This window comes from Scyliorhinus torazame, chromosome 3 (genome assembly GCF_047496885.1).
Source record: "Scyliorhinus torazame isolate Kashiwa2021f chromosome 3, sScyTor2.1, whole genome shotgun sequence".
NCBI classification, from domain to species: Eukaryota; Metazoa; Chordata; class Chondrichthyes; order Carcharhiniformes; family Scyliorhinidae; genus Scyliorhinus; species Scyliorhinus torazame.
This window is the reverse complement of record NC_092709.1, coordinates 263,183,273-263,207,946: the sequence shown is the minus strand read 5'-3', so window position 1 is coordinate 263,207,946 and position 24,674 is coordinate 263,183,273. Positions and strand designations below refer to the sequence as shown.

Sequence of the window (24,674 nt, the reverse complement as noted above, 5' to 3'; positions counted from 1 at the left end):
TGGTACAAAAGAGAAAATGCTGGAAAATCTCAGCAGGTCTGGCAGCATCTGTCGGGAGAGAAAAGCGCTAACGTTTCGAGTCCGATGACTCTTTGTCAAAGTGTGGTGCTCACCAGATTATGCCCCAGAAGCCTGTCCACTAACATGTCCCACCGAGGTGTGTGTGTACCTGCGCTGGTGGAGAATGGGGGCGACAGCTGTGCTGCAACTATAACGGTTGCATCCTCGGAGCTCTCCTGCAAGGTGTTCTCATCAGAGTCAGGAGAGGCGGCCGCGGCGCTGTCTGCTAGAGGGCCCGCAGGAGAATGGACATGTGGTCAGTGGGAGGGATGGGTCAGTCGGTAAGGCAACTACAACTCACGTTTCACAGGTCATCCGGGTGGAGCCCGCTGGTTCCTCACCTCTGTGGCGTTCGCCACCCTCCGCATAGGTGGCCGATCTTACCTTGGCCACAGCAGTCAACTCCAGGGCCCGCTCCTCGAAGGAGGTGAGGATTCTTAAGACCGGAACCTGCCGCCAGTCTGAGCCCTCTCCCGACGATTATGGGAGAGCTTTTCCTGAGGAGCCATAGAGAAGGAATGTTAGCTACACATGTGGTTCACACTGGTGGGGGAGGTTGTGAAGGGAGGGTTGGGGGTGTGTTGAAGGGGGAGGGGGTGGAGGAAGGGTTGGGGGTCACATGGGTAGTTGGGGGATGGATGCTCCCTTGGGGGGGGGGCGGCGTCGGTGTCTACTCATTCATGCTGCCTGATGTAGGTCATTGACCTTCTTCCTGCACTGGAGGCTAGTCCTCCTGGTAATACTGAGTGAGCTGACTGCTGTCGCCACCTCATCCCAGACAGCACTGGCTGCCTTGTGAATCATCCTCCAGGACCCTCGGGGGAACAGGACATCCCTCCTAGTCCCCACAGTGTCCAGCAGCCTTCCCAGGTCAGCATCTCCGAATCTTGGGGCCGGTCTCCTGGGTGCCACTGTTGCGAGCTGGCTGGGCTTGGCTGAGCAAGTACAACTTCCGTGCTGCTCGATCTTGTTAGCGGGGGGCTGGCGAGCGCAGTGCCGGTGAATCTGCTGGCGAGCCTTCATTTGTGATGCGAAGTCCGTGAGGCCGCGTTCAGTGAACCAATTAACGTTGAATTGCGTTGCCGGCCTCGCTGGGCCAAGCGCTGGGAAGCTCGCGGCAACTTTCGCTTGCTGCCACATTTAAAACTTTTTCTGGAGAATTGCGGCCATTGTTTTAGATGACCTCAGGTTTACAGCGCCAGGACTGCATTGGAATAGTCAACTCTGAAAGCAATAAATTAGGAATGCGTGTTTCAGCAGCAGCTGAGCTGAGATGGGTGAAGTCAGCAATATTACAAATGTGGAAAGAGGCAGTCTAATTGTTGGCACAGATGTGAGGTCAGATACTTACCTCCATGTCAAATTTGACACCAAGGTTGTGAGCAGACAGGCTTGATTTCAGTTTGCTGCCAGAGAGGGAAGTGGAGTTGGAAGCTGTGAATTAACATGGAGTGGGGACCGAAGAAAATAGCTTCACTCTTCCAAGACTTTATTGAGGGAAGTTTCTGCTCATTCAATACTGGATGTTGGATAAACAGTCTGTTAATTTAGCAACTGTGGAGGAATTAAGGGAGACGTTGGTGAGGGAGAACTGGGTGCTGTCAACATACATGTGAAGACAACATTATGCTTTCAGGTAGTGTCGCTGAGAGGCAGCATGTTGATGAGAAATGGGAGTGGGCCAAGGATAAATCCTTGAGGCGCAGCAGAGGTAACAGTGTCAGAACAGGAAGAGAAACCATTGCAAGTGATACTCTGGCTATGATTTTATAGATAAGAATTAAATCAGATAAGAGCAATCCCACACAGATGGACAAGGGTGGAGACGCATTGGTGGGAGATGTTATGGTCAACTATACCAGAGGCTGCAGACAGGTCAAGGACAAATTTACCTTTATCACATGTGATGATATGCATATGCAATCATGTAAGTAGTAATAGGAACCACCTCCAACCAGCAGGTGGCAGTAGAGAACAACCACATGACACTGTTACCTCAGGGAGTCTGGAGATAGTCGTCGTACTGGATAGTAGCAATTGTAGTAGCTCTTAGATAATAGTAATTTATAGAAAGTAGGTTTTGATAGTTTTCTTATTGTTATCTGACCCATGTTATTGTTTAACAATAAACATTTAACTAGCCATGAACTAGATGTTCTCTAGTGCACTAATTCTGTCCGGCCACGCACCAGAATGTAACATAATACCAGGAGTGGTTTTGAAGGTCTATCCAGGATTGGTTTTTAAGATATAAAAAGACCACAGACCTAGATAACAAGAAAAGAAGAAGAAAAAAAATTCTACTAACCACGTAGGGTACTGACAGATATCACTCAACGCACTGCTGGTCATCAAAGTCAATGATGGAAGGTTTAAAGACACCACACCAGCTTCGAGTCACTGGTAATGCAGATGCAAATTGGTGTGCTTTTAATCATCAATTCACATTCTACGTAGCAGCTCTCGGTCTGCAGGCACAGCCTGATGAACTGAGAATAGCTTTGCAGCTCACCGTAGCCGGTCCATAGGCGATAGAAATCTTTAATACTTTAGCATTCGATAACGAAGCTGATAGAAATATCTCTGACATGGTCGTGAAAAAATGTGATCGGCATTATACACCGAAAAGCAACGAAACGTTTGAGCAGTATGTTTTTTGTCCACGTACACTACAGGCAGGTGAATCGTTCGACAGCTTCTTAATAGACTTGAGGTTAAAGGCTCAGACATGCATCTTTGTAAGCGTCAATGATCCATGATCAAATTGTATTAGGAATTAACAATGACAAGGTTCGTGAAAGGTTGTTGAGCGAGAATGAACTCCAGCTCGATGATGCCATCAAAATCTGCCATGCCAGCGAGCTAGCTACGCAGCAGATTAACTCTCTAAACCTAAAGAATTTTGGTGCGAAGATCGGAGATGCAGCCGACACCCTTAATGTTGTGACACGCCCCTAGGAAAACATGGTCCCAGCAGCAATGGCCATTTTACACGGGTAACATATACCACCATTTTTTGCCAGCGTTTGGCAACAAGCATCTGCAAAGACAATGTCCAGCATTTGGCAAAGTGTGTCCTCGATGAAACGGTGGAAATCACTTTGCAAAACTATGGGCGAGGTTCTCCACTCCCGCGCCGGTTGGGAGAATCGCCTGGGCCGCTAAAAGTTCCCGGGACGCCGGTCCGACGCCCTCCCGCGATTCTCCCAAGCGGCGGGAACGGCCCCGTCGAGTTCCGCGGGCCGCAGGCTGGAGAATCGCCGGAGACACCCAAAATGGCGATTCTCCAGCACCCCCGCTATTCTCAGGCCTGGATGGGCCGAGTGGCCAGGCCAAAACAGCGAGTTCCCCCCGGCGCCGTCCACACCTGGTCGCTGCCGTCGTGAACGGTGCGTGAACGCTGGGGGGGGGGGGTGTGGCCTGCGGGGGGGGGAGGGGGGATCCTGCACCAGGGGGTACCTTAAATGTGGCATGGCCCGCGATCGGTGCCCACCGATCGTCGGGCTGTCCTCTCTGAAGGAGGACCTCCTTCCTTCCACGGCCCCGCAAGATCCGTCCGCCATCTTCTTGCGGGGCGGACTTAGAGAGGACGGCAACCACGCATACGCGGATGACGCCAGTTATGCGGCACCGGCCGCGTCATCTATGCGGCGCCGCCTTTATGCGGGCGACAAGGCCTGGCGCATGTAGATGACGCGGCCCCGATCCTAGCCCATTGTCAGGGCCTGAATCGGTCGGGATCGGGGCTGTTTCGAGCCGTCGTGAACCTCAACGGCGTTCACGACAGCGCGGCCACTTCGGCGCGGGAGTGGAGAATCCCGCCCCATGTTTTTCAATTAGAAAATCTGAAGTACAAAAATCAGGAAATGTGACTGAAGAGATAAATCTCAAAAACACATTTTTTTATAGATGTATATCTAGTGAAGATAAGCATTATAATGGGATGCAATCTAAACAGTCTTCGAAGCAAATTTGCAGTAGGAGCAATGTAAATATAAATGTACAAAGTGATATCTGGACAGTTCTTCTGATGATTAAAAACATGTTCATCAATGTTAAACTCGACAAAGGAGTGAGATCTAATCTTCTAAGCTTAACGGATATCCAAGAAATGAAAATTAAACTGCACGTTTTAAATAACACGGTACTTTTGAAGGATTATAATGGTAAAAAAATTAACACGTTCGGAGTATGCGAACTTGAGGTCAGTGTAAAGAATAAAATGCATAAAGTGAAGTTTTCCCATTGTAGAGGTTCAGCGTGAATCAATACTGGGAGTGGAAGCATGTGAGGCACTCAAATTTGTAAAAAGAGTATATAGTGCTGATTGTGTTGTAACCACGCCAAATACATCAGTGGATTCAATCCTTAAAGCGTTTCCAGAAATATTTCAAGGATCCCGAGTTTTGCCATTCACGCATCAGATCCAAATGAAGGAGTAATCCAATCACAACCAGTAATACACACAACAAGCCGAGTACCAGCTCCATTAAAAGAATGACTGAAAAATTAATTAGAGAGAATAACAAATCTGGGGATGATAAAATGAATTGAAGAACCAACGGATTGAGTGAACTCATGGTCTGCGTGATGAAACGAAATAATGACCTGAGAATCTGCATGGATCCCAAAGATCTCAATTTAAATATTAATAGAGAACATTATCTTATTCCAAAAAGAGAAGAGATCATCGCAGGGATTTTAACAACTCAAGTTGGATGAGGATAGCACAAAGCTGGGCACCTTCAACACTCCATTTGTGCAATACTGTTTTCTCAGAATGCCATTTGGTATTATTTCAGCATCTGAAATTTTCCATAGGGCAATGGAACACATTGAAGAAGGAATTCTAGGTGTTAGAATGTACGTAGGCGATATCATCCTTTGGGGGTCAACAAGAGAGCACGACAAAAAGCTTATCCAAGTGCTGAGAAGCATCTAAAAGTATTAAATAAGGCCAAATGCCAATTTGGTATCAAAGAAATTACATTCTTGGGAGACAAGCTGTCTGCTCAAGGTGTACAACCAGACCAGGAGAAGATAAAGGCTATACTAAACATGCCACGTCCGACAGAGTAAAAAAGAGTCCTCAGGATGCTAGGTATGATAAATTTCGTAGGAAAAGTTATTCCTAACTTATCAGCAAAAACGATATGCTTGCGGGAAATTATCAAAAAGGATACTATTTTCCGATGGTCTGAAAGACGCGAGCAGGAGTGGCGAATGCTACAGGAAGCATTGACAACAGTCCCAGTGTTGGCATTTTTTGACCGCACAGAGAAGACAAAAATATCGACAGATTGTTCGAATGATGGGTGGGGAACAGTGCTTTTGCAGCAAGACAATGATGGGTGGGGAACAGTGCTTTTGCAGCAAGACAATGATGGGTGGGGAACAGTGCTTTTGCAGCAAGACAATGATGGGTGGGGAACAGTGCTTTTGCAGCAAGACAATGATGGGTGGGGAACAGTGCTTTTGCAGCAAGACAATGATGGGTGGGGAACAGTGCTTTTGCAGCAAGACAATGATGAAGATTGGCTTCCAATTGCCTATTCTTCAAGGTCAATGACTGACACAGAGTGTAGATCTGCTGAGATCGAGAAAGACTGTTTAGGTCTGATAAACAGTTTACACAAATTCCATGATTACGTATATCGCCTACCAACATTCTTAGTTGAAACTGATCATAGACCACTTGCAGTGATAATAAAAAAAATCTAAATGGGATGTCACCAAGAATACAACCTCTGATGATAAAGTTAGAGGTACGACTTCAATCTCATATATACTCCAGGAAAACATTTTGTTGTAGCTGATGCACTCTCACGAGCTAAGGATATGGAAGAAGAACAACGCATGGATGAGGAGGTGCAAGTACACATGAATCTTGTGAACAAAACTCTTCCAGTGTCCGATGCGGAATCAAAATTGATCAGAGAAGAAACCAACAAAGATGAAATGTTACAGAGGATCATAAAATATCTCAGTGAGGGATGGCCAAAAGGATCCTGTTCAAAATACTACAATGGTCGAGGAGAGCTAAATGCTACCAATGGTTTTTTGCTCAGGCAAAACAGGATTGTCATACCACAATCTTTAAGTGGATAGTCGCATTTGTAGAAGCTCTTAGATAATAGTAATTTATAGTTAGTAGATTTTGATAGTTTCCTTATTGTTATCTGACCCACGTTATTGTTTAACAATAAACATTTAACTACTCACGAACTAGATGTTCTCTAGTGCATTAATTCCATCCGGCCAAGCACCAGGACGTAAGAACACAGTCACAATTAATACTGTTTGTCACTTTGATGAGAGATGTTTTAGTACAATAGCAAGGCTCTCCTGATTTGGGGAGCTTGGAACATGTAGTTCCGGGAAATGAATTTGGAAGGCGACAAGGAAATTGGAGAGGAAAGGAAGGTTTGAGATGTGATGGGTTTGGTTTTAAGGAGAGGCCTAGGCCCTTTGTTCTAGAATTCTCGACATAAATCTCACCTCCATTCGACCCACCTTTGAATCCATCACTTTGAGAAAACCTTTGGTCACCTCTCCTAGTAGTTCCTCCTTTGGCCCAGCATTCATTTATTTCTGATAGTCCTCTCTGAAGAGCCATCAAAAGAGTCTTTGAGTCTCTGGAACTTTCTTCCTCAAAAGGCAGTAAATGCAGAGTCCTTGAATATTTTTAAGGCAGAGCTAGGTAGATTCTTGATAAGCAAGTGGATCAAAGGTTATCGGGGGTAGGCGAGAATGTGGGGTTAAGGTTACAATCAGATCAGTCATGGCCTCATTGGATGGTGAATTAGGCTCGAGGGTACGGTTGTCCTACTCCTGCTCCTAATTCGCATGTTCGTCTGGATATTGTGTCAATATTGAAGGTGATATATAAATGCAGGTTATTACTATTTTCATGTTGTACCTTGATAAATTTAAAATTGTGTGGTTACAATGCTATATAGATCTATTACAGGAGGATATTTCCCACTCCATTATATTTACAAAGACATGGACATGGTCGGTTTGGTGCTGACAACAATAGTCCTTAAATTATCCACAACTAAAATATAACCAAATCTGTAACTTGTGAACACAGTGCACAGGAATATGTTCAAATGGGACATTGTCATCATGTGCCTTGTGTACTTTTTGGTGACGGGTACCGACAAGGTTGAAAATAGTAAGGGAGAAGGTGTGATAGACCACAATAGAAAAGCTAGCAAGGTTTTGAAGTCCTGTACATTGCAAGAAAAAGAGATAATACGTTCAAGAGACTGAATGTAAGTACAAAGAAAACAGACCAGACGGGGGAGGGAGATTTACAATCTCTTACTGAAAGATAACTTTAAAAGAGAATAACCAAAGGCCAACTTGGCATGTTGATGACACCTTACCTGAAATAGTACGCCCAGCACAGCAAGGCCATCTGTTTTCTGTGCTGCATCATTCAAACTTCCATATTTGGCAGCAAAATGAACAATGTGCATCTGCAGTAACAATAAGTACAAATTAACAACCAAAAGATTCCAACTATTGGGTTCATTCTTATCACTGTAACAGTGAGAGTTTGATCTAGGACTTCTGACCAATACTGTCCCTAAAATCTGACAATTTACTGGGTAGCTGCAGGTTTTGATGAAATTCTATCTCATCTCACAGACTTTCCACCAATTTCTTCTGCTATTCTTTTATCTGTATTAACAAGTGTGCGCTTTTGATATTCTAATGTGATAGTATTACAACATCACTCAATACTGAGTGTCAGGACACACATCCTTGTTCAGTCTCTTAATATTTAATACTGGGCTGTGGGTGGCATGGTGGCACAGTGTTTAGCACTGTTGCTTCACAGCGCCAGGGACCCGGGATCGATTCCCCGTTTGGGTCACTGTCTGTGCGGAGACTGCACGTTTTCCCAGTGTCTCTGGGTGCTCCGGTTTCCTCCCACACGTCCCCGAAAGATGTGCTCGTTAGGTGAATTGGACACTCTGAATTCTCCCTCAGTGTACCTGAATAGGGCATCATAGTGTGGCGATGAGGGGATTTTCACAGTAATTTCATTGCAGTGTAAGCCTACTTGCAATAATAATAAAGATTATTATTACATTATTTTAGCTCAACTTCATTAGAAGGGGTCTTGTGGCAGAGTCCCTACCTTTAGGTTCAAATTTCACACCAGGACTTCTTGGCCATGGAATTAACGTCCATGATACAGTTCAAAGGGCATGTAATGAGCTTGAGATTCCTTCCAACACCTCCCTACTATTCCCCGAAGTGGGGTGGAGGGGGGACTGTGCATGAAGATATGCTTTAAAGGAGAAAGGAGATTGCAACCCCTGAATTGGATGATGCATCGAGAGAGCCCAGGGTGGACATCTGGCTGATCTTTGTGGTTGGGATGATTGGAATAGATTTTGCTGAAGTCCTACCGAATCTGACTAAATCCAATATCTGGCTGGTATATTGGAGTGGGCGTTCTCTGGCAGAAGGCCACAGCTGGGAACTTGTAGGAATGGTCCTCAATTGAAGATGTTTGGCCTCAAGCCATGATTGGGGTCGGGAGTGGAGAAAGAGTTCTGATCAAAGGATATGGGAGGAAGGTGGGATTAGGCTGTTGAGTTGGGACGATCAGCCATGATCATAATGAATGGCACGGCAGACTTGATAGGCCAAAGGGCCTCCTCCTGCTCCTATTTTCAATGTTTCTAAGAGCCAGCAGATAGGTACAGGTCTAAAGGAGCACTCCTGTTCCTCCTGGCCTACAAGGAAACCTAGAATAAAATGTTTCAAACTTCCCTGTTTGGCCTCTCCTGGCCCATGATCCAGTTTGTGACAGGCCTGGCCTGACAAAGAAATTGTCACAACTCTCCTGCTCAGGCCTCCCACTCACGCAGTCTCATGTAAATTTAAGGAAGGTCCTTCTTTTTTGCAGGCTGGTTATAATTGGAACATGGTGGAAAAGTATCCCATATCCAATATCCCATGGCCGGGAACCAATATCCACAGACACGGCGGAAACTGTCTTCAACTTGAGCCTGACCCAGAAAGCAAACATATGGCGAGCTCAATGTCTTCATCTAATTAATACTGGTTTCCTTAACATGCTGGCAGGGTTATATGCTAATGTCTTCTAGGTTGATTGAAACACTGTTCTTTAAGTAGATTTTGTCACAAATTCTGCTCTGTGTCTGTTAATGCAAGACTCACACTGAAAATCTGAGATGTGACTCGTTAAGATATTAACCTTGGCCTGGCGGTGAGAGTGGAGCAGAACGAGGCGCTACACAAGAGGTGGGCGGGAAGACTCGAGGACCTGGAGAACAGGTCGAGGAGAAAGAATCTGCGAATTCTGGGTCTCCCTGAGGGAGTGGAGGGGGCCGATGCCGGGGCATACGCGAGCACGATGCTCGAGGCGATGATGGGCACGAAGGCCCCTTCGAGGCCGCTGGAGTTGAAGAGGGCTCGAGTGTTCGCGCACTTAAAGGGACTCAAGGTGGACGTGGTCATGCTCCAAGAGACACACCTGAAGGTGGCGGACCAGGTCAGGTTAAGAAAGGGATGGGTAGGACAGGTATTCCACTCGGGACTGGACGCAAAGAATAGAGGGGTGGCAATATTGGTGGGAAGGAGGGTGCCATTTGAGGTCAAGACTATTGTAGCGGACAATGGAGGGCGATATGTAATGGTGAGCGGTAGGCTGCAAGGTGAGGTGTTGGGTGGTCTGAGGTACAGACAAACCAACACGGTTGCGATTGGTACAACGCAGTTTTATTCCATCTAACTATTTATACATCAGACTTGGTACTCAGTACGTTGTGACTGTGTGAGTGTGTTGCTATGAGGTCCTGGCCCTGTGCTGTCTCCAGATGGACTGCCCAGGAAGTGTCGTGTTTCTTGTCTTATACTGTGTCTGCTCTTGTCTGTGATTGGCTGTCGTGTTATGTGTGCTAATTGATCCGTTGGTCTGTCTATCATTATGTTTGTGTTATGATGTATGTTTGAATATCATGACATCCCCCCTTTTTTACAAGATTATGTGCCTACGTGGTTATAAATATAAATGTGTACTGAGTGCAGCTAAAGGTGTGTGGGTGTGCGTAATATTTATATCATGTACATGGGGCTTAACTATATACAAGGGGCTATGTCAGGTGTGACATGCTAACGAGGTTGTACCATAACAAAAGAAGAACAATGTGGAAATTTGGAACGATCAAACGAGGCCTGTAACGATAAAACAGTGACATGTTATAAAACAGTGGTTGCAAAAGTTTGACATGTGAACAGTCTCATAAGTCCAGTCTAGTAGGTGGGCGACGAATTCGGGTTGACCGCCTCAAGGGTGGGTCGAGAACCACCGGCTGAGGTGCGAGCCTGGCCATGGGCGGTGACAGAAGGGGCATGGTATATGGCAGCTCCACGAAGTCGCTATCAGGAACCAGTGGAGGACACGGCGTCTGTGTAGAGTCCCGTTGCGAGCGTGGAAGTAAGCGAAGGGCTCGGCGATTACGCCTACGCACGGATCCATCCGGCACGCGTACCAGGAACGAGCGGGGAGCCACGCGTCGGAGAACTTCGTCAGGTGCTGACCAGCCACCGTCTGGTAGATGGATGCGGACATTGTCTCCAGGGGCCAGGGAGGGAAGATCAGTTACCCGTGTTTCGTACGATCTCTTCTGGCGACCGCGCTGCAGTTGCATCCTATGCAGTACCGGAGCATGGTCTACTGTTGGTGCCAGGATGGAAGGCACAGTGGTTCTGAGGGCGCGACCCATCAGCAGCTGTGCTGGTGAGAGACCAGTGGCTAGTGGGGCCGAGCCATAGGCCAGCAGGGCGAGGCAGGAGTCCGACCCGGCAGCAGCAGCCTTGCAGAGGAGCCGCTTGGCAATGTGAACGCCCTTCTCCGCCTTTCCATTGGACTGGGGATGCAGAGGGCTGGACGTCATGTCTGTGAAGCCATACAAAGCAGCAAAGGACGACCATTCATGGCTGGCGAAACAGGCCCATTGTCCGACATGACAGTCATCGGAATGCCGTGGCGAGCAAAGGTGTCTTTGCAGGCCCTGATGACAGCAGACAACGTCAAATCGTGCAGGCGTATGACTTCTGGGTAGTTTGAGAAGTAGTCAACTATGATGACATAGTCCATGCCGAGCGCGTGAAATAGGTTGACACCCACCTTCGCCCAGGGGGACGTCACCAGCTCATGGGGCAGAAGCGTCTCAGGAGGGTGCGCCGGCTGAAACCTTTGGCAGGTTGTACAGTTGAGCACCATGTTGGCAATATCGTCACTGATGCCCGGCCAGTATACCGCCCCTCGAGCCCTCCGTCTGCACTTCTCGACCCCCAAGTGGCCTTCGTGTAGTTGGTCGAGAACCAGCTGGCGCATGCTGTGCGGAATCACAATCCGGTCCAGCTTCAGAAGGACACATCAATGATGGCTAGGTCGTCTCGTACATTGTAGAATTGTGGGCACTGCCCCTTGAGCCACCCTTCCGTCATGTGGCGCATCACACGTTGTAGAAGGGGGTCAGCCGCAGTCTCACGGCGAATGTGGGCCAGACGTGCATCAGTAGCTGGCAGATTGGCCGATGTGAAAGCCACCTGTGCCTCGACCTGACATACGAACCCCTCCGCATCTGGTGGTGTACTCACTGCTCTGGATAGGGCATCCACCACGATGAGGTCCTTCCCTGGAGTGTAGACCAGTTGGAAGACGTACCTCCTGAGTTTAAGTAAGATGCGCTGGAGGCGAGGGGTCATCTCGTTCAGGTCCTTGTTTATTATGCTGACCAGGGGCGGTGGTCAGTTTCGACCGTGAACCGTGGAAGACCATAGACGTAACCGTGGAACTTGTCTAAACCGATTAGCAAGCCCAGGCCTTCTTTTTCGATTTGCGCGCAGCGCTGCTCTGTGGGGGTTATGGCCCACGATGCATAGGCCACTGGGGCCCATGATGCCGTGTCATCCCTCTGCAGGAGCACTGCTCCAATGCCGGATTGGCTGGCATCAGTTGAGATTTTGGTGGCACGAGACGTGTCAAAAAACGCCAACACTGGTGCCGTAGTGAGTTTGCGTTTGAGCTCCTCCCATTCCAGCTGGTGCGTGTGTTGCCACTGGAACTCTGTGGATTTTCTGACGAGGTGGCGCAGAGTCATCGTGTGGGAGGCAAGGTTGGGAATGAACTTCCCCAGGAAGTTGACCATGCCAAGGAAGCGTTCTTGTCGGCCGGCTGCGGCATGGCTGTGATGGCACTCACCTTGTCTGCATCCGGTCGGACCCCTGACCGGGAGATATGGTCCCCCAGGAACTTCAACTCGGTCTGGCCAAAGGAGCACTTGGCTCGGTTGAGGCGCAGGCCGTTTTCCCGTATGCGGGCACAAACGCGTTGGAGACGATATACGTACTCCTGCGGTGTGGTGGACCAGATGATGACATCGTCCACATATATGTGCACCCCTTCGATGCCTTCCATCATCTGCTCCATGATTCTATGGAAGACCTCGGATGCCGAGATGATGCCAAATGGCATCCGGTTGTAGCAGAACCTGCCAAAAGGGGTGTTGAAGGTACATAGCTTTCGGCTGGACGGGTCCAGTTGGATCTGCCAAAATCCTTTAGAAGCATCCAGTTTCGTGAATATCTTCGCCTGGGCAATTTCACTGGTGATCTCCTCCCGTTTGGGTATGGGATAATGTTCCCTCATAATATTATTGAGGTCTTTTGGGTCAATACAGATGCGGAGCTCGCCAGAGGGCTTCTTGACACACACCATGGAGTTAACCCATGGCGTGGGCTCCGTGACCCTGGATAGGACCCCTTGGTCCTGGAGATCCTGCAGCTGCTTAAGCGGTCTTTAAGTGGCGCAGGAACCCTGCGAGGTGAGTGAATGACCGGGATGGCGTCCGGTTTGAGGCGAAGTCGGTAGGTGTATGGCAGTGTTCCCATGCCTTCGAATGCCTCCTGGTTGTGGGCGAGGAGCGATTGGAGCTGTGCGTAGAACTCTGCATCCGGGAAGTCAGACGTTCCGTCTGGAGAGAGAGAGAGGATTCGTTGCACAAGGTGGAGAGCCTTACAAGCCTGTGCGCCCAGCAGGGAGTCCTTCGATGAGCCAACTATCTCGAAAGAGAGTGAGGCCGTGAGTGTGTTGTGTGTCACCTGGAGCTGGCAGGATCCCATGGCCGGGATAACGTTCCCGTTGTAGTCGACCATCTTGCACCGGGATGGCTGGATTGGTGGTCTGACCTTTATGGCGTAGAAGGCTGACCATGCTATGAGGTTGGCGGAGGCGCCAGTGTCCAGGTGGAAAGTGATCGGCGATCGGTTGACTGTTAGGGTGGCACTCCATTCATCGCCAGGATTGATGGTGTTGACCCGGTTCGCATCAATGACCGCAACCCGGAAGGCGTCTTGGTCATCTGTGCCGTCGGTTTGGATGTCGTGATGTGGAGGCTGAATGGTCCGCACGTTCCTACGAGGTTGTCGGAGATGTGGAAGATCAACAGGTTGAGCCGCTCGACAGTAGGCAGCGTAGTGGCCCATCTTGCCACAGCGTAGGCATTGTCTGGTTTTTGCAGGACATTACCCTTTTAAATGTGCAGCTGCACAGTTGCCGCACGTCATGACATCATGGTGTTCGTTACGCCACTGCGCATGCGCAGTTCGGTCTTGCATCGGGTGCGCCTGCGCAGTACGTCCCTCAGTGTTGCCGTAGGTTTTGGTGCGCACAAACGCGGGAGGCCTTAAAAAGGGCGCGAAACGGTCGCCCTCGTCCGGGCCGCGGGCCGGGAGAAACTCGATTGCCTGGACGCGTTCGGCCTCGTGGGCGGCCTGGCTTGCCGATTCGATCGCGTGGGACCCCCTCCGTGCCGATTCGGTCGCCTGAAATTGGGCATATCGGCTAGTCGCATTTTCATGCAGGACACAGGCTTCAACTGCAGATGCTAAGGTCAGGCCTTTAATTTTTAGAAGCTGCTGGCATAGGCCACTGGAGGCAACACCAAAAACGATCTGGTCCCGGATCATGGACTCTGAGGTGGTGTCGTAACTGCAGGACTGCGCGAGTATGCGGAGGTGCGTCAGGAAGGACTGAAAGAGCTCATCCTTACCTTGCAGGCGCTGCTGAAAGACATACCTCTCAAAGCTTTCGTTGACCTCAACGTTGAAGTGCTTGTTGAGCTTGAGGGGGACCGTGTCATACTTAGCTTTGTTCTCGCCTTCCGCGAACACCAAGGAGTTGTATACATGGATGGCGTGCTGACCTGCGGTAGTGAGGAGCATGGCAATCTTTGTTTCGTCCGAGGCGCCCTGTTTTTCATTGGCTTGCATGCAGAGTTCGAAGCGCTGCTTGAAGAGCTTCCAATTTGTGCCCAGGTTCCCAGCGACTTGCAACGGCTGCGGTTTGTTGCGGGTGTCCATGGCTCAGGATGGCAGATTTGCCGGTAGGTATCGATTCACTCCTGGTATCATGAAGTGTTGGGTGCTCTGAGGTACAGACGAACCAACACGGTTGCGATTGGTACAATGCAGTTTTATTCCATCTAACTATTTATACATCAGACTTGGTACTCAGCACGTTGTGACTGTGTGAGTGTGTTGCTATGAAGTCCTGGCCCTGTGCTGTCTCCAGCTGGACTGCCCAGGAAGTGTCGTGTTACTTGTCTTATACTGTGTCTGCTCTTGTCTGTGATTGGCTGTCGTGGTATGTGTGCTAATTGGTCCGTTGGTCTGTCTATCATTATGTATGTATTATGATGTATGTTTGAATATCTTGAAACAAGGGACGTGGGTGGTGTTGGTAAACGTATACGCTCTGAACTGGGATGATGCAAGATTCATGAAGCGTATGTTGAGGCGCATTCCGGACCTGGAGATAGGAGGCCTGATAATGGGAGGGGACATCAATACAGTGTTGGATCCAGCACTGGACCGCTCCAAGTCAAGGACTGGAAAGAGGCCGGCGGCGGCCAAGGTACTCAGGGGGTTTATGGATCAGATGGGGGGAGTGGACCCATGGCGGTTTGCAAGGCCGCAGGCCAGGGAATTTTCTTTCTTCTCCCATGTACAAAAAGCCTACTCCCAGATAGATTTCTTTGTTCTGGGTAGGGCGCTCATCCCGAGGGTGGAGGGGACGGAGTATTCGGCCATAGCCGTTTCGGACAATGCCCCGCACTGGGTGGAACTGGAGCTGGGAGAGGAGAGGGACCAATGCCCGTTGTGGCGGCTGGATGTGGGACTGCTGGCGGACGAGGTAGTGTGTGGGAAGGTGAGCGGGTGTATCGAAAGGTACTTGGAGGCGAACGACAACGGGGAAGTGCGAGTGGGGGTGGTATGGGAGGCGTTGAAGGCGTTGATCAGGGGAAAGCTAATTTCCATTAGGGCTCATAGGGAGAAGACAGAGGGAATGGAAAGGGAGAGGTTAGTGGGGGAGATTTTGAGAGTGGACAGGAGATACGCAGAGGCCCCTGAGGAAAGATTACTTGGGGTAAGACGACGGCTCCAGACGGAGTTTGACCTGTTGATCACAGGGAAGGCGGAGGCACAGTGGAGGAAAGCGCAGGGGGCGACCTACGAGTATGGGGAAAAGGCTAGTCGGATGCTGGCACACCAGCTCCGTAAGAGGATGGCAGCGAGGGTAATAGGGGGAGTCAAAGATGGAAGGGGAGCCACGGTTCGGAGTGCGACGAAAATAAACGAGGTATTTAAGACCTTTTATGAAGAGCTGTACAGATCCCAGCCCCCAGCGGGGGAAGAGGGGATGAGACGATTCCTAGATCAACTGAGCTTCCCGAGGGTGGAGGAGCAAGAGGTGGCTGGTTTGGGGGCACCAATTGGGTTGGAGGAGCTGAGCAAGGGTTTGGGGAGCATGCAGGCGGGGAAGGCCCCGGGACCGGACGGATTCCCGGTGGAGTTCTACAGGAAGTACGTAGACCTGTTGGCCCCGCTACTGGTGAGGACCTTTAATGAGGCAAGAGAGGAGGGGACCCTGCCCCCGACAATGTCGGAAGCGACAATTTCTTTGATCCTAAAGCGGGACAAGGACCCACTGCTATGTGGATCGTACAGGCCGATCTCGCTCCTCAATGTGGATGCAAAGTTGCTGGCAAAAGTGCTGGCCACGAGGATCGAGGACTGTGGCCCGGGGGTAATCCACGAGGACCAGACGGGATTTGTAAAGGGCAGGCAACTAAACACCAATGTGCGGCGGCTCTTAAACGTGATAATGATGCCATCGGAGGAGGGAGAGGCGGAGATAGTGGCAGCTATGGACGCAGAGAAGGCCTTTGACCGAGTAGAGTGGGAGTACCTCTGGGAGGTGCTGCGTAGGTTTGGGTTCGGGGGAGGGTTTATCAGTTGGGTTAAGCTCCTTTACAGAGCCCCGATGGCGAGTGTAGTGACGAACCGGCGGAGGTCGGAGTACTTTCGACTGTACCGAGGGACGAGGCAGGGGTGCCCCCTGACCCCCCCTGTTGTTTGCATTGGCGATCAAACCATTGGCCATGTCATTGAGGGAGTCTAATAAATGGAGGGGAGTGGTCCGAGGGGGAGAAGAACATCGGGTGTCGCTAGATGCGGATGACCTAATGCTGTACGTGGCGGATCCAATGGAGGGGATGGTGGAGGTCATGCAGACTCTAAGGGAGTTTGGGGAGTTTTCGGGCTATAAGCTCAATGTAGGGAAGAGTGAGCTCTTTGTATTACAGGCGGGGGACCAAGAAAGAGGGATAGGGGACCTACCGCTGAGGAGGGCGGAGGGGAGCTTTCGGTATCTGGGGATCCAGATAGCCAGGAGTTGGGGGACCCTACATAAACTGAATCTGACGAGGTTGGTGGAGCAAATGGCGGAGGATTTCAAAAGATGGGACATGCTACCGCTCTCGCTGGCGGGTAGAGTGCAGTCGGTCAAAATGGTGGTCCTTCCGAGGTTTCTGTTTGTGTTTCAGTGCCTTCCCATCGTGATCACTAAGGCCTTTTTTAAGAGAGTAGGCAGGAGTATTATGGGGTTTGTGTGGGCGAATAAGACCCCGAGAGTAAGGAGGGGGTTCCTGGAACGCAGTAGGGACCGAGGAGGGTTGGCGCTGCCAAACCTGGGGAGCTACTACTGGGCAGAAAATGTGGCGATGATCTGCAAGTGGATAATGGAGGGAGAGGGGGCGGCATGGAAGAGGATGGAGATGGCGTCCTGTAAAGGAACGAGCCTGGGGGCGTTGGTGACGGCACCGCTGCCGCTCTCGCCGACAAAGTATACCACGAGCCCGGTGGTGGCGGCAACGCTAAGGATCTGGGGCCAGTGGAGACGGCACTGGGGTGCAATGGGAGCATCGGTGTGGTCCCCGATCAGGGGTAACCACGGGTTTGTCCCGGGGAAGATGGACGGGGGGTTCCAGAGCTGGCATCGGGCGGGGATTGGAAGAATGGGGGACCTGTTCATCAACGGGACGTTTGCGAGCCTAGGGGCACTGGAGGAGAAGTTTGAGTTACCCCCAGGAAATGCCTTTAGATATGTGCAGGTGAGGGCTTTTGTGAGGCGACAGGTGAGGGAATTCCCGTTGCTCCCGGCACAAGAAGTTCAAGATCGGGTGATCTCGGGTGTATAGGTCGGGGAGGGCAAGGTGTCGGAAATACACCAGGAGTTGAAAGAAGAGGGGGAAGCGCTGGTGGAAGAGTTGAAGGGTAAATGGAAGGAGGAGCTGGGGGAGGAGATCGAGGAAGGTCTGTGGGCTGATGCCCTAGGTAGGGTTAATTCCTCCTCCTCGTGTGCCAGGCTCAGCCTGATACAATTTAAGGTGGTCCACAGAGCGCACTTGACGGGGGCAAGGTTGAGTAGGTTCTTTGGGGTGGAGTACAGACGTGGAAGGTGCTCAGGGAGCCCGGCGAACCATGTCCATATGTTTTGGTCATACCCGGCACTGGAGGGGTTCTGGAGAGGAGTGGCGGGAGCAATATCTCAGGTGGTGAAAGTCTGGGTCAAGCCAAGCTGGGGGCTAGCAATATTTGGAGTAGTGGACGAACCGGGAGTGCAGGAGGCGAAAGAGACCGGCATTCTGGCCTTTGCTTCCCTAGTAGCCCGGCGAAGGATCTTGCTAATGTGGAAGGAGGCGAAGCCCCCCAGCCTGGAGGCCTAGATAAATGATATGGCTGGGTTCATAAAGTTGGAGAGGATTAAGTTTGCCTTGAGAGGGTCTGCGCAGGGGTTCTACAGGCGGTGGCAACTGTTCCTAGACTATCTCGCGGAGTGTTAGAGGAAGGTCGGTCAGCAGCAGCAGCAACTTTGGCGGGGGGGGGACGTCCTGGGAGTGGGGGGGGGGGGGGGGGGGAGGGGAGGGGAGGAAAGGGGGGACTGCCTGGGAGGGTGGATGAGCAAGAGATAACATGAAGGGTTGGGGAAACTGGCACGTACGGGAGAGGGCCAGTGTACAAAGCTGTGTAAATATATCATTTTGCCATGTATATATCTTGCTCTGTGCGATTTCTCATTTTATTTGTTACGAGGTGGGGGGGGGGGGGGTTATTGTTTGTAAGGGAGAAAAATTGTGTTAAAAAACTTTAATAAATATATTTTTTAAAAAAAAGATATTAACCCTATTAATGAAAGGGTTAACATTTTAACACAGCTAAGAAAACCTTTGCCAAGAGCAGAGAGAGAGAAAATTTTACACAGAACTGAAAGGCCTTGAGAAGGCTTTCCCAGACTTACCAGACAGGGAGACAAAGCCTTGAAACTATTTACATGCTTTTTAGAAAAACATAATATGCTAGACAATGATGTTGTTATTCTTAAGGCAAGAGATTTTCTTTAAATTAGACTGTCAGATTTACACAGAATTCATATCTGCAAGAAGGATAGAGGTCTTCATTAAATCTTCCCCCAGCTGAGACAAAGGTGGAAACTATGTTGTATGCTTTGATTGTATGTATAAACGTATTTGTTATTTGTTTGAATATCCTGAATTTATTTCTAAGTGGACCTGTATGTACTTTACTTTTAGGTTAACTGATTTGTACTTCGAATTTATATTTCAGACAGATTAGATTATCTGGCATTTACAATTTTAACTCAACCCTCAGCCCCCCCCCCCCCCCCCCCCCCCCCCAACCCCAGGGTGGGAGTTGAATTGAAGATAGTAGAACCGTACCAATATCACCTCTACAAGTAAAAAGAGAAAATACTGTCAGCACTTAAAATGTCAGGTGGCATCTGTGAATGTTTCTCTCTGCACTGCACTAATGGTGATTGTGAAACTGTTGTCGATTGCTGTAAAAATGCACCTGGTTCACTAATGTCCTTTAGGGAAGGAAATTATATCAACATGTCAAAGATCCAGCAAGGGATGGTGCAGTACTAAACCTAGTTCTGGGAAATTAAGCCAGATAGGTGCTTGAAGTAGCAGTGGGGGAGCATTTTAGTGATAGCGACCACAATATTATCTGTTTTAAATTTGTCATGGAAAAGGAAAAAGATGGTCTGCAAAAAAAGGGTTTTGGATTGGGGGAAGGCTGATTTTATTAATATAAGGTAGGATCTGGCCAAAGTAGACTGACAACAGCTACTTCTGGGTAAATCTGCAGCAGAACAGTATGTGGGGGGGGGGGCATTCAAAATGGAATTGGTGAGAATACAGGTCCAACATGTTCCATTTTGGATGAAATGTAGGACAACAAGTCCACAGCACTTTGGATATCTAGGAATATTCAGAACTGGATAGGAAGGTAATGTGAGTCCTTTAAAAGGTACAAAGGGAGCAAATCTACAGAGGCCCTTGTGGAGTAAAGAAAGTGCAGGGGGGAACTTAAAAAAGCAATGAGGAGAGAAAAGAAGGGCCATGAAAAATTACTGGCTGGTAAGATTAGGGGAAATCCAAAGATATCCCATAAGTATATCAAGGGGAAGAGGATTACCAGAGAAAAAGAGTGGGACCCATTAGGACCAAGAAATGAAATGAAAATCGCTTATTGTCATGAGTAGGCTTCAATGAAGTTACTGTGAAAAGCCCCTAGTCGCCACATTCCGGCGCCTGTTCGGGGAGGCTGGTACGGGAATTGAACCGTGCTGCTGGCCTACCTTGGTCTGCTTTAAAAGCCAGCGATTTAGCCCAGTGAGCTAAACCAGCCCACCAGCAAGGGGGTAATCCTTGCGTTGAGCAGGATGACATTGGTAGGGTGTTAAACAAGCACTTCAAATCCGTCTTCGCTTTGGAGAAGGAGGATGTTGGTGCAGAATTCCGACAGAGGAACAGTGAGGTTCTTGAGCAATTTGACATAGGGAGTGAGGAGGTTTTGGCGGGCTTAAAAGTGGACAAATCCAGATGAGTTATCCCAGGCTACTGTGGGAGGCATGGGAGGAAATTACAAGGGCTCTTAATTCCTCTCCGGCCACAGGGAAGCTAATATGGTTCTACTTTTCAGGAAGTGTGGTAGAGATAAGCCAGGAAATTACAGCCAGGGAGCGGGGGGGAGGTATGAGAAGTAAGTTTGCAGATGACACGAAGATTGGCTGGGTGGTTGACAGTGAGGAAGAAGGTCTTAGATTACAGGAGGGTATAGACAGATTCGTCAAATGGGCTGTTTAGCACACTGGGCTAAACCGCTGGCTTTGAAAGCAGACCAAGGCAGGCCAGCAGCATGGTTCGATTCCCGTAACAGCCTCCCCGAACAGGTGCCGGAATGTGGCGACTAGGGACTTTTCACAGTAACTTCATTTGAAACCTACTTGTGACAATAAGCAATTTGCATTTACATGGGCAGATCAGTGGCAGATGGGATTTAACCCTGAAAAGTGTGAGGTGATACATTTTGAAAGGAGTAACAAGGCAAGGGAGTACTCAGTTAATGGCCGGACACTAGGAAGCTCAGAGGAACAGAGGGATCTTTCGGTACTTGTCCAACGACCTCTGAGGCAGCAGGACAGGTTATTAGGGTAGTTAAGAAGGCATACGGGACACTTACTTTTATCAATCGTGGTATGGATTATAAGAACAGGGAGGTTATGTTCTTATTAAATTATTCTATTAAATCTGCCATCCTTTCCTGGTCTGGCCAACCTGTGACTGCAGATCCTTTGCAATGTGGTAGACTCCAAACTACCCTCTGAAATAGCCAATTGAGACACTCAGTTCAAGGGCAATTAGGGATGGCCAACAAATGCCGACCTTGCCAGCGATGCCCACATCCCATGAAAGAATAAAGAATGTTTAATGAATATACTAGCATCATACTCAGAATAATATCTAATTTCAGAAACTACCTTACCAATCTCCATCAGAGCTCCTTTTAACATTCTGTTCAGCTTCAATAAAATGGCAAGCTGCTCAGTACAATTATACTTATATCAGTACATAGAACTTAGATTGCATTCAGCAGAAAAAAATTTGTTCACTGGATAATGATTTCAGTTATAGATAATCTTTTCTTATATTACTTTTGTTAAAAATGAATCCAATGCAAAATTAGTTTTCCCTTCAATAATGAACAAAATATTTACTGTACAAAAATTAGTGACTAAACAAAGGCTCATAGCATTACCTCAGCAGCATACTGGATATCATCCACTTGATGTTCTGATCCTGGTGTGGTTTCTGATCCCCAATGAAAATGCAGCTGAGATGCTAAGTACTTCTGCGTGAAACCATGGCTTATAGTCATTGAGTCTGGGAGTGAAAGTACCACTTGGGGAAAAACAAGAGCATAACACTGTTATCACCCTTTGCTATTAAACTGGAAGGAACTATATGTGACTGCTCCATTACACTTTCCAAAAACATTATGAAGCAGTATGTCATGTGAGTGTCCCTGTAAAAAAGGTTTAGTTTCTTATCATGCAAAAAGACGACGAGGGAATAGAGCGGCCAATTGGGTATTTTTCCAAAAATTTAAATGATCACCAGAGGAACAATTGAAAAGGAGACTTTGAGCTCGGTCCCGGCTTTGCAACATTTTAACTTTATGTGACCAATAATTCGTCTGAAGCAATTATATCTACTGATCATAATCAATTGATGTTTTAGGAGAAATTCAAGACTGTTTCGATGGAGATTATTATTACGGTCATTTATTTAAAACTTATTCATGTGGCAGGATGAGAAAAAGTGATAGCCAATGCTTTGTCATGAATGTGATGAAGAGAAGCAGGTTTGATGGTGGAAGACAAAGAACTAAAATGGACTGTTTTAATGTAATGTTTGCCTGTTTTGATGTTTTAAAATGTATGCATATTTATTGTCAAATGTTAAGAATGGCAAGTGAAAAGGTGAAAAATGAAACCATCACAGTAGCACAAGTGAGTAGCACTGTTGCTTCACAGTTCCAGGATAGGAAGTAGGTCATTCAACCTCTTGAGCCTCTTCCACCCACCAATCAGTTAGATGATGGCTAGCTGTACTTGAATTTAATTTACCTATGCCCCAAAGCCTTTGATACCTTTAGCTAATGATTACTACTTGTAATACTTAGTTGTGAATAGAAGTCCATACCCTGAGCAAATACCCCGAACAGCTCACTTAATAGAACATGAACATAGAACATACAGTGCAGAAGGAGGCCATTTGGCCCATCGAGTCTGCACCGACCCATTTAAGCCCTCACTTCCACCCTGTCCCCATAACCCAATAACCCCTCCTAACCTTTTTGGACACTAAGCATGACCAATCCAACTAACCTGCATGTCTTTGGACTGTGGGAGGAATCCGGAGCACCCGGAGGAAACCCACGCAGACACGGGGAAACGTACAGACTCCGCACAGACAGTGACCCAACAGGGAATCGAACCTGGGACCCTGGTGCTGTGAAGCCTCAGTGCTAGCCACGTGTGTTACCATGCTGCCCACTTGGTTTATATTGTTCGTAAAGGTGATGTTTGTGGATGAGGTTTCTGTTCAAGTGATTACCCAGACTCTCCTATGGGGGTGGTCAGGAGCAGCAAAACCTTAGTGCAGTGCTTCTCACCAGAAACACTGGGCGAGATTCTCCGCAATCGGCGCGATGTCCGCCGACTGGCGCCAAAAATGGCGCGAATCAGTCTGGCATCGCGCCGCCCCAAAGGTGCGGATGTCTCCGCATCTTGAGGGGCCAAGCCCTCACCTTGAGGGGCTAGACCTGCGCCGGACTCATTTCTGCCCCCCCAGCTGGTGGGAAAGGCCTTTGGTGCCCCGCCAGCTGGCGCAAAACTGACTTTGCCGGGCGGCGCATGTGCGGGAGCATTGGTGGCCGCTCACGGCATCCCCGCGCATGCGCAGTGGAGGGGGTCTCTTCCGCCTCCGCCATGGTGGAGACCATGGCGGAGGCGGAAGGAAAAGAGTGCCCCCATGGCACAGGCCCGTCCGCGGATCGGTGGGCCACGATCGCGGGCCAGGCCACTGTGGGGGCACCCCCCGGGGCCAGATCGGCCCGCGCCCCCCCTAGGACCCCGGAGCCTGCCCGCGCCGCCTTGTCCCGCCGGTAAGGGAGGTGGTTTGATTCTCGCCGGCGGGACAGGCATTCCAGCAGCGGGACTTCGACCCATCCGGGCCGGAGAATCGCCGGGGGGGGGGGGAGAATCGCCAACGGGCGCGGCGCGATTCCCTCCCCCGACGAATATCCGGTGCCGGATGGGTCGAAGTCCCGCTGCTGGAATGCCTGTCCCGCCGGCAAGAATCAAACCACCTCTCTTAGGCCCCGACCCTGAGCGCATGCGCCCCCTCATGGAGTTCCCCCTCCCTCACTGCCCCAAGGCCCTAAAGTGCTGCCTCGGGTTCTTCAGCTATTATGCCCAGTGGGTCCCCAATTACGCAGACAAAGCCCGACCCCTGATCCATTCCACTACCTTCCCCCTGTCGACGGAGGCCCGCCAGGCCTTCAGCCGCATCAAAGCAGACATTGAAAAAGCCACGATGCGCGCCATCGATGAGTCCCTCCCCTTCCAGGTCGAGAGCGATGCGTCCGACGTATCTCTGGCGGCCACCCTCAACCAAACGGGCAGGCCTGTGGCTTTCTTCTCCCGTACTCTCCATGCTTCCGAAATCCGCCACTCCTCGGTCGAAAAGGAGGCCCAGGTCATAGTAGAAGCTGTGCGACACTGGAGGCATTACCTGGCCGGCAGGAGATTCACTCTCCTCATGGACCAACGGTCGGTTGCCTCCATGCTCGATAATGCACAGCGGGGCAAGATTAAGAACGACAAGATCTTGCGGTGGAGGATAAAACTCTCCACCTACAATTATGAGATCTTGTACCGTCCGGGGAAGCTGAACGAGCCTACTGATGCCCAGTCCCGCGGCACATGTGCCACCGCACAAGTGGACCGCCTCCGATCCCTCCACGAGGACCTCCATCACCCGGGGGTCACTCGTTTTTTTCATTTTATCAAGACCCGCAACCTGCCCTACTCCATCGAGGAGGTCAGGACCGTCACCAGGGACTGCCAAATCTGCGCGGAGTGCAAACCGCACTTCTACCGGCCAGAGAGGGTGCATCTGATAAAGGCTTCCCGTCCCTTTGAATGCCTCAGCATGGATTTCAAAGGCCCCCTCCCCTCCACCGACCGCAACACGTACTTCCTGAACGTGATTGACGAGTACTCCCGGTTCCCATTCGCCATCCCCTGCCCAGACATGACCACAACCACCGTCATCAAGGCCCTTCAG

General features: G+C 49.5%; 1 protein-coding gene across 5 annotated transcripts in view; it reads right to left on the bottom strand.

The window, feature by feature from the left end:
* The window catches only part of ca9 (carbonic anhydrase IX), a 259,496-nt gene that overhangs the window by 146,243 nt on the left and 88,579 nt on the right, over positions 1 to 24,674 (bottom strand). For all 5 annotated transcript variants that reach the window (XM_072497192.1, XM_072497193.1, XM_072497189.1 and 2 more), the window contains exons 4-5: positions 21,580 to 21,722; positions 7,452 to 7,544 (exon numbers count right to left, since the gene is read on the bottom strand). In XM_072497192.1, coding sequence (XP_072353293.1) covers positions 7,452 to 7,544; positions 21,580 to 21,722 — 236 coding nt within the window. The remainder of the gene's footprint in view (positions 1 to 7,451; positions 7,545 to 21,579; positions 21,723 to 24,674) is intronic.